General features: G+C 46.2%; 2 protein-coding genes across 11 annotated transcripts in view; both read left to right on the top strand.

Moving 5' to 3' along the window:
* Positions 1-2,910, top strand: part of ndufv3 (NADH:ubiquinone oxidoreductase subunit V3) — a 5,632-nt gene extending 2,722 nt beyond the window's left edge. For all 3 annotated transcript variants that reach the window (XM_031869953.1, XM_031869952.1, XM_031869951.1), the window contains 2 exons: positions 1-955; positions 2,603-2,910. The exon at positions 1-955 is cut by the window's left edge. In XM_031869953.1, coding sequence (XP_031725813.1) covers positions 1-955; positions 2,603-2,754 — 1,107 coding nt within the window. In that variant the 3' untranslated portion in view covers positions 2,755-2,910. The remainder of the gene's footprint in view (positions 956-2,602) is intronic.
* A 457-nt stretch (positions 2,911-3,367) lies between these two features.
* On the top strand, positions 3,368-14,994 carry pknox1.1 (pbx/knotted 1 homeobox 1.1). 8 transcript variants are annotated; one of them, XM_031869948.1, is made up of 11 exons: positions 3,391-3,454; positions 4,924-5,036; positions 6,315-6,445; positions 7,659-7,830; positions 11,289-11,498; positions 11,750-11,900; positions 12,089-12,186; positions 12,614-12,742; positions 12,834-12,910; positions 13,259-13,422; positions 14,417-14,994. In XM_031869948.1, exons 2-11 carry the CDS (start codon positions 4,986-4,988, stop codon positions 14,596-14,598), a joined length of 1,365 nt encoding a protein of 454 aa, XP_031725808.1. In that variant the 5' UTR covers positions 3,391-3,454; positions 4,924-4,985; the 3' UTR covers positions 14,599-14,994. The 8 variants fall into 8 exon arrangements, with proteins under 8 accessions (XP_031725807.1, XP_031725808.1, XP_031725809.1 ...); XM_031869949.1 differs by lacking the exon at positions 3,391-3,454 and adding an exon at positions 3,467-4,602; XM_031869947.1 differs by lacking the exon at positions 4,924-5,036 and having other exon boundaries at positions 3,368-3,454.

The following is a 14,994-nucleotide window of genomic DNA, read 5'->3' as shown; positions in this document are numbered from 1 at the left end:
CACCCCAGTGCCACCGCAGTCACAACTGTAGCCGCCCCAGCCGCTGCGGCCCCAGCCGCTGCAGCCTCCTCTGAACCTGGTGATCCAGCAGCTGACGGATCATCTTCCTCATCGTCCAGTGACTCAGACTCAGACTCAGACTCAGACTCTGAGGAAGAGAAGTCAGAAGTGAAGACCGAAACCAAGACCTCACCACCAGAGGTGTCAGAATCCACTGTGAAAGAAGCAGCAGAAGTCCAGGAGAACACTTTAGAGGTGAAGGAAGACACTAATGAAGCTAAGATGGAAGTTCCACCAGAACCTGAAGCTACTCCCGCTTGTGCTGCTGAGGATGCACAGGAGGCCGCTCCAGCAGCAGTAGCATCCCCCACAGAAGCAGCTCAAGCCACCGTCGAGGTACCCGGTGTTAGCTCTGAGGAGTTAGTGGACCCCGCTCCTGAGATCTGCAATGCCACCAAAGACACTGTGACCAGCCCAGACGTTTCAGCTGAAGCTGCAGTGGAACCCGCTCCAAAAGTAGAAGAAGACAGTGCATCTCCTGCCATCCCCGATGCCCAAGTAAAAACTTCAGCTGAAGTTGTGATCGAGCCTGCATCTCCAGAAAAAGCCCAGACTGATGCTCCAGTAGAAACCACAGAGAGTGCCTCTGCTGAAGCCCCTGCAGAAGCTGCTGAAGCTGCCCCTGTAGAAGCTGATGCTAAAGCTGCTGCAGAGCCTGCTGAAGTGGCTGGCGAGGCTGCCACGGTAGTTTCTGCCCCTGTGGAGAGCACCGAGGAGCTGGTGGACCCTGCTCCAGTGGTAGCTGAAGCTGCTCCTGCTGAAGTGGTTGCTGAGGCTGCAGCTGAAGTTTCTGCCCCAGTGGAGAGCACTGAGGAGCTGGTGGACCCTGCTCCAGTTGTAGCTGAAGCTGCAGGAGAGGAGCTGCAGGCGGACGCCCCAGCTGAACCACCTGAGGGTACACACTACACCATTATAGTTCCCAAATCTTTACCTCCCCATTTCCTTTCTGGATCTGTGAGCCCCTACATATGACCATCATTTTCTTTCTATACTGTATAGTGTCAACTCCCTCACATACTGTAGTTGCTGTTGCTTTCACAGCTTTTTAAATATCATCTCTGGATTCTTTTGCTTCTGTTCCACCGCTGTGACATCTGACTTCCAGCTGCCTCTGTGTTCAGTGTGGTGCTTGTGCATGGGGTGGATGTAGTGTACATGTACTTTAATGCTGGCTGGTGCATTCCTTTTCCCTTTTTTTATTTCCTTTGCTTGCTTTCTGCTAATTGAGGTTTGGAGTTGTCTGTGGCTGACCCCCCCACCCAGCTCTACTCTTGCTGTCAGTGTATGATCAGAGATGTTACTTGGTTCATACTGTGACAATAATCGTGCTCGTGTTTCTGCTTTCTTCCCCTCGTTTAATGACTCAAGAATCCACCACCTATCTCTTAAATCCCCCTCACTTGCATTCCAGCAGCTGCCATCCATCCATCCATCTCCCACAACATTGTTCTCATAGTTCACTCTTTTTGATAAATTGCTGATTTCGGCTCATTTTTGTCGTTAATGTCTCTGTATGAAATATGGGTTTCAGGTTTTCTGAGTTAAGGTTACAGGTAATAATGCCAGTGTCTGTATTCCTTGTGCCAGGTAATGTTATTGCTAACCGTAATGTTAGATTGCACATCCTCAGACTGCGTTACAGTGAAGGCCTCCTGTCCCTGACAGCAGCTGGACGAGTAGAAGCTGGGAGTGGCTGGAGTCAGTGGAAGTATTCCAGGGAGCAGGATTACACAGTAACAAGATGTTTTTATAATCATTGGATCATAGTCATGACGTGAATACTGTATGTCCAACTGACTAGAAGCTACCAACATCTCACAGATTCCAATTCTAAACATCCCTGTTTAGCTACAGCCCTTTGTTACACTTCTCACCAAACACTTCTTACCAGCTGGGTGATTCTGCCTCCTGGAACAACCTCCTCACCTCGCTCATGGATTTCACCTCTTGTTCACTTCTGTGAATCTGGACTTTGGGATGAGCACGGTGTCGTTTCATGTGACAGTGTCTCAAATGTATTTCTCTGTGATCTTCAATGTGCAAGGTTCTTTCCCACTGTCTCACATGTTGTTGATAACCTTACTCACACAGCATGCGCAAATTATGTACTTCTGTTTAATCGAAAGCATCGTAGCACTTTTGACCTAATGCCCTTTTTAATCCATTTCATGCTGACCTCTGCCAGTATCAGTTTCTCTAGTGTGAGGGTCTTTATTGTCTGCACCCTCACATACGTTCCTCTCAGGAACATCATCTTTTAGGCTTTTCCCAACAGTGTGTTTCCACACTTAAAGTTTTTTCAAATATTTACAAAGCAACCCACATTTCTTTTTTTTCTGATTGTATAGCTTATCAGAAATACCTCGGTCAAGTCGTAATTACAGTTTTTGTTGCCTGAAAATCAGTAGCGGGGACGAGGACGCAGAAGTAGACCCAGTGTTGCCTAACATGTTTGACTAACCTTTATTGTTTCAATGCATGAACAGTATGAAGGTTTGTATACTCGGCTTTCTTACATGCCTTTTTGTCTCTCCCTCTGCAGAGGCTGCAGCACCTCCGGAGCCCGATGAGCCTTTTGACAACAGCACTTATAAAAACCAGCAGCACCACAACTACACCCCCCACACATTTTCAGACCTGGATGTGGAGATGGCCAAGTTTCGTCTCCCGCAGCCCTCCTCTGTCAGGCACTAGAGGAGTCGGCCTTGCTACAAACCTTTATATTGCTTAAAGATGATGATGGTGATGGTGTTGGCACTGTTTATGATGATCATTCCCTCACCTGTAAGATCTGCATGCAATTCTGCTGTTAAAATATTATATTATTAAAGCACAAAAATGGGAAATGAAGTGTTTTTTCCTGGTGTGATTCTGTTTTGTCTTAGCTAAAGAAACAGGCATATAAAGGGATGAGCACAGATCAAACACTGATTTTCTGCTGCTTTTCTGCCTCAGGGGGGCATTTGAATAGAGCTGAGTGTGCAAGTGGTTTATCTGTGTTTCTATTTTAAAGATTACAATTTCCACACCCTTAGCCTGCCTGCTTGCACATAATGTCCTAATTATCCCAGCTAGCATTCTTTTAGGGTAGACAATCCGCATCTATGGTGTGTATTAGTGTGCATACGATGACACAATATCTGCATAAAGGAGTGTAAAGCTTCAGATATACATAGAAAATGTGTTGTGTAAACGGGGGTAGTAAATGGCGTTTGCCAAGCTAGAAACCCAAGAGGGCGCAGAGGGACAGGCTGTAGGACGTCATGTCTCCGCCCACCTTATAAATATTCATAAGCCAAGCGCCTCTGCGTGCCCTTACGCGATGACGCAACGCGACAACTGCGGGTCCCGATTGCTGCAGCCGCTTGTCAGTGTGACGAAGATTGGCACTCAGGTAAGCTGTCACTCAAAATCCCTCTTTTTCCGTTCCCTATCAATCAAACAATCTGGGCCGCACGCAAAAATGCCCCGGGGCGAGGAGTGCGGACCTAGTCAGGGCAGCGGAGGGTGTTTTTGGAAGGGAAGCAGAAGCGGCAGAGCTCCGGGAAGAATAAAAAAATCTGTATACAAGGGAGGGGGTAAAAAAATATGTCGGCGTTTTGGGGGCAGAGGAGGATTGTGGAAAAGCAAAGGGCGAGAGCTAGAAACGAGGCCCGACAGTTGTAACACTGTCGCTGAGGGGAGGACAGCTGTCCCCGCGTGATTGATTGACTGATGTGGGAAGGATTTGAGGATCAACCGGGCTAGCCTGGTGTGCAGCCAATGCTCGTTAATATCACCGCAGTTTAATTACTGCATAGAGCGAACAAGAAATGCATATTCATTTAAAATGTTAATTCAAAAATGCTAAGGCTCTTGATGCTGTTTTGTTATGTGGGCAAACGACACTCTTCGTATCAATCCGCAGCGGGGTCCTTTTTTTGTACCTGGCTAGCTAGGTTAGCTTGTTTTTTGGTAGTGATCCCCTTTCTAAATATGGCGCGTCTCATTTGGCCTCACCGTTCTAGCGTGAGAAACACTTTCAAGTTAACAGTTGGCGAACGTTAGCTGTAGCTCGGCCAGGCGGTTGTTCATTGGGTTAACCTTAGATTAGGTTGGCGAGCTAACGCCAATGTGGCGTTAACCTTACAGGCGAGCTAATGTTAAATATTGTGGACTATCAAAGCTTACTCCCGCCGAGCTACTTTGTCTGCGTCAAGACTGCCGTTGCTGTAGCAGAGGATATAGCTTTAGTTGGCCAATGTTTGCTTTCTTTAACTTTTATCTCCCCTTGCCGCCACAAACGGCGGGCAGCTAACAGAGCTAACGGCTAAGTTCATCGTGGTGGGTGTGTTAAAAGCAGTTGCAGGGTAACGTTATCGTTAGCTTACTATTATTATAACAACGCGTCACGGGCTCGTTATTTCAGTCTCCTGTTTCGTGAGTGTGGTGTACAGAAATGTGTCTGACTGTTGATGAGACGTAAAGAAATAACGTTACATTAGTAAACGTAGTCGCTTCATGCTACGGTAGTCCCCCCACAGCCCCTTGTTTTGCCCAGAGGTGTGTGCACATATCAACACATTTACACTTTAAATGATACACGTGTTTATGTCTTCGTTATTTCTGCATCCTATATATCCTTCAAACGCGTCACTTATCATTTTAGTTTGATTTTGGAGGAAATATGTGATCATTACATTAATACGCGTTAATGTTCAACATCTATTATTCGTTTTATGAAATGAGCTTCTTTATTCTCTTACTTACACTCAAGCAGTTTACAAAGCTAATGATAATCTCTCATCGTAACCTCATGACGTTCCAGTGTGTGTGCCTAACGTTCCCCTCCAGGTAGTCTAATGTGCACTGTGTGTTGTGTAGGTTGGCCACCTGTCCCTGCTCTCTATAATGCCCCAGTGTGTGCAGCATCAGCAGTGAACGTGATGGCAGCCCAGTCGGTTTCCATAGACAAGTACCCAAAGGGAGAGCAGCAGGTGGGTGAGAGGGAGACGCTTGCTATGGACCTCAAGGCCTACACAATCTGCTCCAACTGGCTGAACGGTGCTTTGTTTCGCTTGTTTTTACAAAGATAATCAACCAGAACAGGGCTTGAAAAAACAAAACCTAAATGTTTGAAGCTACAGCTTTCAGTATGCCGCTCCACTCCTTGACCATAGACGCTCCGGTGTTGTTAGTGGGGATGATGCAGCCTGGGCTGCTGAACAGAAGGGAAAACACTTTATGCACGTAACACTAGAACACAGCCACTGATAATGCTCTTACATCAGTTTTAGTCGTTTGTTGGAGACGTGCATGGCTGTCTGTAACAGGCCAACACACAAATACATCACTGTTTGGGAAACACTTATGCTGCATGAAGCTATTTTTCTGCCTAGCATATCTGTGTCTGAGCTTATGTAAATTGCTTACAAAACATCATTATTCAAGTGCCAAATTTGGGGGTGTCGAGAGCTGAGAAGGATCTATGACTAATGAGAAATTTCCACCCCAAGCAAGTGATTATTTTTAGCTACTTTGTGCTCAATCTCATTCATTGTTGTTCTCAGTCACATGGTTGGGGCTGGGATTCATGCCCCTGGGTAGGCAGCAGGGTGTGACAGTAGAGGAGCAGAAACGTGGCTCCTAATCAATGAATGTGCCTCCAGTGTTGTGGAGGCTACACTTAATGTATCCTTTTACTTCCATTAGGTAACGTGTGTACTCGCAGGTTCTGGATTATATTTTCAATCACATCACCGGGTATGTGGTGTTTAGTCTGCATTGTGACTGGAGCACAACACTGACTGGATGTCTAGCTGCAGGGGCTCGTACAGCAATGTGAGACCGGACGGCATGAAAGAATGCACACATGCATTTAATGCATCTGTCCATAACATGTTTCAGGTCAAAAGTATTCAAGTGAAACAAGAATAAACTGTCAGTCAGGTAACTCTAGCCAACAGGTGCTGGTGGCTGGTAGCGGGACCAATGACTCCTGCAGCACCTCTCTGCCTTGTTGATCCCAGTGAAGAAGTCTTCATTCTTCTTGAAAAGAGAGATTCAGTCTCGTATGAGCAATGCCTAGTTTCTGACTGATGTTCAGACCATGTCCTCATGACTCTCCACAGGGTTCATAGTGAAGCAAGGCTCTGTGTTAGGCTTTACCCTCCAGCTACTCGGGTCTTCACATGATGTTGTGGTGTCTCTCTTCACCTCTTCTGTCACTCTGTTGCTTTCTTTCTCTCACTCCTTTGTGTTCTCTTTTCCTGCAGATGCAAGGTGTGGTAAAGGTAGACGGCGAATCCGAGCAGAAGTTTATTGAGGGGACGTTGGCAGAGGCGCCCAGTCCGATACCCACGGAGCCACAGACACCCATGGACGCGGACAAAGCCTCCATATATCGGTGTGTGTGTGTGTGTTTAAGGAGAGAGAACCAGAACAGCCCCCTCGTCTTAAATCTGTGTTCTTCTCTTTCCCATTCTTAACTCCATTACTTTCAGCTTGTCCAGAAACTAAACTATCACCAGGAAACCTCACATGGCCTCTCTGAGAACTCCTCCCCTTTGTTCTCCTCACTTAATTAGGGAGCAGCGATCTGACTTCTTCCCGTTCAGATAGGACATCTCCATCTCTGAGAGGCTCAGACAGTCTGCACGAACAACAACTTCAACCATTAATCGATTATCTTAATAGTTCCAACTAATTGATGCAAGTTTTTAGTTCAATCATTATGTGTGAAGTGATTTTGGTGACACTGCATCAGAATGAAGTTATGGAAGGCTTTGCCCAATACAAATTCCCCCAAATTCTTTTCAAAATAAGTGTTTCATAACCAGGAAGATATTACTGACGTGGACGGTGATTGTGGTCACACTGCATGACAACGAAGTTATTGAATATTTTAGTTAAATGTCTTTTCAGCGGCTACACATTAAAGAGGCATCGCTTGTGTTTTATTAACGTCACACTTATGAATTATTGATCCAAGAAGTCTGAATCTGTGAATATCTTTCCAACTTTTCATTCAACAATCATGAGCTCCTGATCTTGTAATAACAAGATCTTTCTTGTGTTGAAGAGATAATGGCTCATAATTATGAGATTTGTTGACGTAACGAGATCTGGATCTCTTAATTATGTTGTGTGTGTGTGTGTGTGTGTGTGTGTGTATGTATGTATGTATGTATGTATGAGAATGAGTTTTCTTTTGTGAATGTAAGTTGCTTCTGTAAATCAGAGCCGACAAACAAGTTGCATGATCTCAAGAAAAGCTAATATTCTTAAGAACAGAGAAGTGCATATCGTGATCACGGGTACAGTGATGAATGTATTCTGTCTATGCCACACATGATGATGAGAATGTATTCTGTTGATGGGAGTGACCAGCAAAAGCATGGACATGTGCTTCTAGTGGTCAATGTGACCCGGACACACGAGGTCCAGGAAAGAGGAGTCCACTGTGTTAGAGCGGGGGACAGTAGTCGTATTGCCTAAATAACCTTTGATATTCAGGGTTCTGTTAGTCTGTGTTTATATGTAAGCTATGCTCTGTTACTGTACTAGTGTTTGTTCATTGAAGTGATGGATTCCATTGTGTGTGTGGGCACCTTTCACAGGCATCCCCTGTTCCCTCTCTTGGCCCTGCTGTTTGAGAAGTGTGAACAGTCCACGCTGAGCTCTGACTGCATCACCTCGGCCAGCTTTGACGTGGACATTGAGAACTTCGTCCGCTGTCAGGAGAAGGAAGGCAAACCCTTCTTCAGTGAGGACCCTGAACTTGACAACCTGGTGAGATCCGTCTGCATGTCGCGGAAGAAGTTCTCTGCTCTGTTGTGTCCGTTTGTCTTTTTGTCTGGGGGGAGTTTGCTTCACTGTAGCACACTGCTCTGGCCCACAGGGCACCCAAAATATTTGAACTATTTCACTAGTTTCTGTTTTTAGTGAACTACCATATTTGAATGCAGCATCAGCAGCTCAGCAATCAAACCGGACTAAAGCGAGTGTTGACTGTGGCTCGGTCAAACCACCGGCTAAGACAACCGTTGTGACTGAAAAACATGTTCACACGTGAGGTATTTCACAAGGAGACACAAAATGGAGGAACCCCAACTCACTGGCACACTTACTAGTCAATGACCTTTAACCTCAACAGCACAGTGAGACGCAGTCCTCTCTGCTGCTCTTGCTGCCGACCTGTTCATTAGAAATTCCTCACGATAGGCGTTATTTAGCTGGTAAGTGTGACTTCATGGTTTAGCTCGGGTAGTCTAGCTGTTTGAAAGACATGGGGCACTGCTGTAGCTGACCTCTGACCTCTGCTGCACTTCCTTATTCACAATCCCCATATTGACCAACCTTCTCTCTCTCATTGTCTTCACTCATCAGCCTTCATAAACCCTCCAAAGCCTTCCTCCTGATCACCATCTGATGTCTAGCTATGTGGTCCCCTGCCACCACCTGTCTAGTCTGTGTGCACCTTCCTTTAAGCTCCTCCCTCTTCTTGAAATATGTATTCACCACAGCCAGTTCCATCCTTTTCACAAAATCCCCCTCCATCTGTCCTTCCATTGCTCTCCATGACACCTTAGCTGCCCACCACTCCTCCACCACTCTACAGTCTCCACCACTTCATGCAGCTCACTCCACACTCTTCTTCTCTTCTTCTCTCCTTCTCTCCATCCTCCTTTCTACAGCGTCATATCACTAGAACCAGTCTCCTCAGGAGAGTGAACACATGGTGTGTTAGTGTGTTACTGATCCGTAGGGTTCCACCTCTCCGTTCAGCACACACCTGAACCGCCGCTTAACTGCACACTTTAACCACGATAGTATGAAATACATTCTTACTGCGACCTATATCAATTGATATTCAGTAGAAATATGACATTTTGAGATCGTCAATGCTGTCGAGACGCCGCTTCCTGATGACGTTACCTTGTGATTGAACTGGACAGGAGGAGAGCTAGTAATGTTAGCGGCACCAAGCTAACGGCCAACGCTCAGAAGTTCCAATGTAATCTTGTAAGATGTCGTTTTTGGTGAGAAACTTGAATATGTCCAGTTGTTTGAGATGTTTTCACAGCAACATAAATAGATCATTAGAGATGAATTATGACCCGTTACAGTCTTTGACAGTTGAAATGATTTTTGGGGCAGCTGCTATAACAATGGACATAACGTGGACAGTTGGTATCGGCAGCAGAGAATGTGACCGTGAAACTCTGAAAGTTGTATTTGCTCCTTTCTTTTGTGCTGATCCAATCCGTGACTTAAGAATCTGATGCGATCTGGACCGTGAGTTTTATGATCCGTTGCACCCTATTAAACATTCATTAGCGTGATAAGAACTACCTAACATGACAGAAACCATCTTTGGAAACAAATGATTTGACTCTGGATACATCCCAAGTCTCTTAACTGCATCCCCGGTTCCCTCACTTGGGTCCTTTCCTTGCGTCCTAGTCCCTCCCACCAGGGATGCATGGAGGAAACAATGCGAGGAGAGAGGAACGAGGAAATATGTTTTAGGAGACATGAGACGTCCTTTCCTCAGTTGCGTCACGTGAAGCGGCGTCTGTTTCTGATGACGGTGCTGATGATCACAGCTGATCAGCTGTCAGTCAGCTTTAACAGCTGGAGAGACTTTAGATAAGTTTGTGTGTTCACATGATCACTGTACTTAATAACAGTAACTAATAATACTAATAACTCATAAAGACACAGTGATCACCACTGTAGAGGTGTTTCTCTCTCTCTAGTCTGTTAACAAACTGTGTTCTGTTTATAAGATCAGGATCCATTTCTACCGGCGGAATGCGATCGTCTTATTTATGAATTATTTGCGTCTGTACGTTTTGAAATTCAGATTGTGACGTCGATATTAAATAACCCAGAATATGATTAGTGTTTCTCTTAAATGATAAAACTCATCAAGAGTTTGTTGTCCTCTTGTTGTTCAGACTGCAATGAACATTTATTTAAACCAGATGTTGAATCAGAAAACTAAACAAATATAAAGCTTGAGTTTAATCTGTGATCCGTCTTCACTGTTTACATGTTGAACAAAATCTCATCAGTCCGATCGGCTGCAGCGTCCAATCACATGACTGAACAACGAGGGGGCGTGTCGGCCGTTAAAACACTTCCTGGAAGTCTGTTCTCGTGGGTCCTCGCTCATGGCTCCGGGGGATTTCTCCTCACTCCTCCGAGCTAAATAAGAGCTTTGGGACGGCCATCAATATGGCGGCGAGAACAACTTCCTGTTCAAGTGAGGAGATGACAATACAGGCCAAATCCCAATGTCCCCCCTTACGGACTCACGGACTTTGAGGCGCGCTCCCGCGAAGTCCGTGAGGGTTTAGTTCTGTCCCACTGTCACATCATCGAGTGTTTGAGGGCTCTCGGCAGACATTTTGAGCCCTTTATGAACCCTTTCTGTAAGTCAGCATGGTATGCTGACTTAACCTCAGGGAATTACCCACAAATCATTGCAATGTGACGTTAAACACGGGGTAACCAGTGGACGCATGGAGACATAAACAAAGACGACGGATCACATGTGTTCAGCCTGTCATATTACATTTACTCAGAAACATTAAGGGTTAAAGATGGAACAAAATAAACATGAAATCAGAATATTTATTCATCAAATATTTGATTTTGTCATTGAAGCTGTTTTGACAAAAACGAGTAAATATATTATATGAGTTACCTCTCATCTTGTGAGGATAGAGCCTGAAGACTTTAATATCAGGAAGTACAAATAAATACACACAATCATACATCATATTTGTTGTCGTTTTCATGGTAACGTGATATGTTGCAGCAAAGTGCTGTCCCATTCCTATTTCCACCATCTCAAGCCCTCACAGTCTCTCACACTCAGCAACTTACCAGGTGACGTCAGTAAGTCCTTGAGGATTCAGGGTTTAGGGGGGACATTGGGATTTGGCCTAAGAGACTTGGGACGTACCCTTTGTTTCGTTGGGCCCATGTAACCTCTGGGGCCAGGGTTCATGACGCATACTGCAGATTTGGCTTCACTTTTGGGGAGCTGTCATGTCATCTACTGTTATAGACCGTCTATGGGTGATGCTACCTAAATACGGTATTCTGAAATAAAGAACAGACGTGATCGTCTAAGTGTCTCAGTCCTCAATATCAGACATTTAGAGGACACACAGATGGAAATATATTTAGGTTGAGAGACTGCCACAAACCTTTCTTTGTATAATTCTGACCTCTAGATGGTGAAAGCCATCCAGGTGCTGAGGATCCACCTGCTGGAGCTGGAGAAGGTGAGTGACCTGTGTAAGGACTTCTGCAGCCGCTACATCGCCTGCCTCAAGACTAAGATGAACAGCGAGACTCTGCTGAGTGGAGATCCAGGGAGCCCGTACTCCCCCGTACAAGGCCAGGTCCAGGGCTTCTCCCCCACCAAGACTCCGGTATGGACCGTAGGTGGACTCTACTTATCGCCTCTAAACACAAATAGTTGGATCTGTTGGTGCCTTTGAGGAGAAATGCTCATACTTGTCACTGATGATGTTGTTTTGGATTCTTTGCCTTTTAATGCGTTTCAACCTATTTCATTCTTCTAACCTGCTACACAGTGTTACCTCAAGTTCAATACCAACGTTCTTTAAAGTGTGAGCCACCAGCACACTTGCCTTGGACCCATTTTGTCTTGCTGCTCTGTGTTCTGCAGACCCCCAGCACTATCTCGGGGACCATCAGTCCCCAGGGCCAAATTGTGGTGCCAGCGTCCGCTCTGCAGCAAGGGAACGTTACCGTGACTGCAGTCAACCCCAGCCAGGTGGTCGCAGGTATGTCCCCGTGGCATACAACCCCCCCCTCAGGTACTGTACTGTTCTGATTGCAGCTCAGATGTTGTCATGTACCTCACAGTCAAATCTGATTGGTCAAGTCCTTACATCTTGTTCTACTATCCTGGGTCGCCCTCTACAGCGCAGCAGATTATATGATGCTGTGTGTGTGTGTGTGTGTGTGTGTGTGTGTGTGTGTGTGTGTGTGTGTGTGTGTGTAGGTGGCACGGTGTACCAGCCTGTTACAGTCGTCACTCCTCAGGGCCAGGTGGTAACACAGGCTCTATCTCCCGGGACAATACGCGTCCAAAACAATCAGGTTGTTCATCTGTCTGTTACTGTGATTCTGGTCTGTGTTCTAGATCCTCAAATGGCAAATTGTTGGCAATTAGTTCAAAGTTTAAAATTTAAATTCACATTGTGTGTATTTTGAGCAGAACCATGGTAATGGTGAAAGGACTCTACTACCGTAGAGCGCTTTTCTAGTCTTTCCGACCACTACTGCCACCTGCCTATCAGTCTATCACATTCACACCCCGTAGGCTCAGCTACGGGAGCAATGTTGGGGTTCAGTGTCTTGCTCAAGGACACATCGACATGTGACTAGTGGATCCGGGGAGCGAACCGCCGATCCTCTGATTGAAGGATGACCCTGCTCTCCACTTAGCCACAGTCGCATGTGAACCATGTGATGTTGGTGACATGAACAAACAGCAAGGTGTCTGAATGAATGTCTGTCTGCTCAGCTCCAGCTGCAGTTTCACCAGGACTTGAACCTCTTTAATCACGACGACAACTCACCCAAGAACAAACGCGGCGTTCTACCCAAACCCGCCACTAATGTCATGCGCTCGTGGCTCTTCCAGCACATCGGGGTGAGTCTGTGTGCATCACATCTACTGCCCGTGTTACTCTTCAACCCTCAACCAGAGCACTGAAGCCTTTCCTCCCCGTCCTCTCCTGTAGCACCCATACCCAACAGAGGATGAGAAGAAACAGATCGCCATTCAGACTAACCTGACACTTCTGCAGGTCAACAACTGGTGAGTTTAGCCCACAAAGACAATTCAGTAGCGTTATTATGCACCGTCCCACATTCATGTCGGGGCAGGTGTGTTTGTCAAGACTGTGGAACCTGATTGGTCAGTCAGCTGATTGTCTGCCCGCACGCTTTCAAAGTGATGAACGATTTCTGCTTCGATCCTTATGAAAACACAACTCGGTGTAGTTTGCCCAATCAGTTGAAAGCTGAGAACAGATTGAGCTCCGACATCCTGTTACATGTTAGTGGGAGATGATTTCATCACAGCGTATCGGGACAGAACATCTGACTACAGAAGCACATATTCCAGTCAGCACCGTCACAGATCTCGGTTGTCTTGTGTCTCCAGGTTTATAAATGCACGAAGGCGGATCCTGCAGCCCATGTTGGACGCGAGCTCCTCTGAGACACCGAAAGCCAAGAAGAAGACTCCTCAAAACCGGCCACTGCAGCGCTTCTGGCCTGACTCCATCGCCACAGGAGGCACCCAGCAGCAAGTTACCATGCCCGACGGTACGCAGCAGGGTTCAGTGTGAACAGTTTGTATTCAAGTTAAAGAGAATCTCAAAATGTGTGTGGATGTGTTTGTCGGGGGGGGGGACAACATTTGATCAACCAGGGCCAAAATGAAGGGTGCCCTGATTGATCGGCCACTGATGGTTATCAGCCGACACTCGTTCCCAACAGTTTGGCGGTCTCTATTTGGCGGCGGGCTCTCCATCGGTAGTTTTGTGAATCTGGCAAGAAAACCCACAGATGAGCTACTAAAAAGATGTCGACTCAACGGTTATATGATGAATGAATCTGATTCTGACAAAGGAAAAATGCATCCCGTGCTTGCCAACGCTTTTGATTTTCTTCCCCCGAGAGAGACGGGAAGACACACGCACGCACAGGCTGTGTCCAGGGAAAATAATTCCCTCGAAGCACAATTTTGAATTGTATTAAAATAGGCAATCCATTGAATGAATAGACATGCAGAAATGTTGATCTAGAATTGAATGTCAACGTTGAACGTGAATAAATCTTCCAACTATTGGGTACAGCCCCTTTGAAACCAAGCTGGCGAGTATGAGATCCGATCTAAAGTCACAAATCTCAGCACTGATGGGCTTTCACGACACCGCGTCATGTGAATTCCTTGCAACTTCCAGTTGAGATATTTCATTCATGGCTTTGCATGTAATCATGCTGCTTGAAAGGATTACTCCGAGGTTGGTGTGAACCAGTGGCGGACCGTGCATTTTATAGCTGGGCCTTCTGTGCTGTCCTACTACACTTGAGCCACCGCCTGTCTGCGCACGCGCCTGTGAGCGTGTGCGTGCATCCGTTTGTGGGCGTCTTTTTATTCGATTCTTTTAAAGTCTTCCATCGTGCCCATGAGTCTGGACTGTCCTGGATATAAACTGTAACGACAGTTTGGTGGCAATTCTACATTTGTGGTGTTCGTGACTTCACATGCGAGGCAATAGGATCTCACTCGGTAAGTCTTTCCTTTCGTTCTCAGGCACAATGGTGACGATGAACATGGAGGGTCTGCAGAGCCTGACGTCAGACGGCGCCACACTGGCGGTACAGCAGGTGATGCTGGGGGGCCACAGTGAAGACGAGTCGGGGGACAGCGGCGATGAGGACGATGACACGGACATGGCCGGGCTGGGCCTGGACAACAGCGACTCGTTGCAGTAGAGGACACACTCCCTCACACTCTGATCTACACACAAGACGTGCGTAAATAGGTCGGCTGTGTTCTCAAACACACCGTGGGTCATAGTACACACACACACACACACACACACACACACACACACACACATTAGGTTTACATAGCGCACAAAGCCACAGGACACAACAGTCCTGCACTCTTCCAACCCTCCACCCTGCTGAACGGCGGTTTATGCTGCGTGTGTGAACATCAGGAGTTTCACTTCAGAAACTGTTTTTTAATTATTTAGTTGATGTATGCGAGTGCACTTTTTTGTATATTTAAGCTCAACAAGATAAAATCAAACAGAAGAAAAAAGAAGTGTTAAAAACACTCGAAGCAAGTTTGTCTGCTCCGTTATGTCGACTGATTTCTGATTT

The sequence above is a fragment of the Anarrhichthys ocellatus genome, unplaced genomic scaffold, assembly GCF_004355925.1.
Source record: "Anarrhichthys ocellatus isolate YVR2014 unplaced genomic scaffold, GSC_Weel_1.0 scaffold50, whole genome shotgun sequence".
NCBI lineage: Eukaryota > Metazoa > Chordata > Actinopteri > Perciformes > Anarhichadidae > Anarrhichthys > Anarrhichthys ocellatus.
The sequence above is the reverse complement of the archived record's forward strand: the minus strand, read 5'-3'. Positions and strand labels throughout refer to the sequence as shown.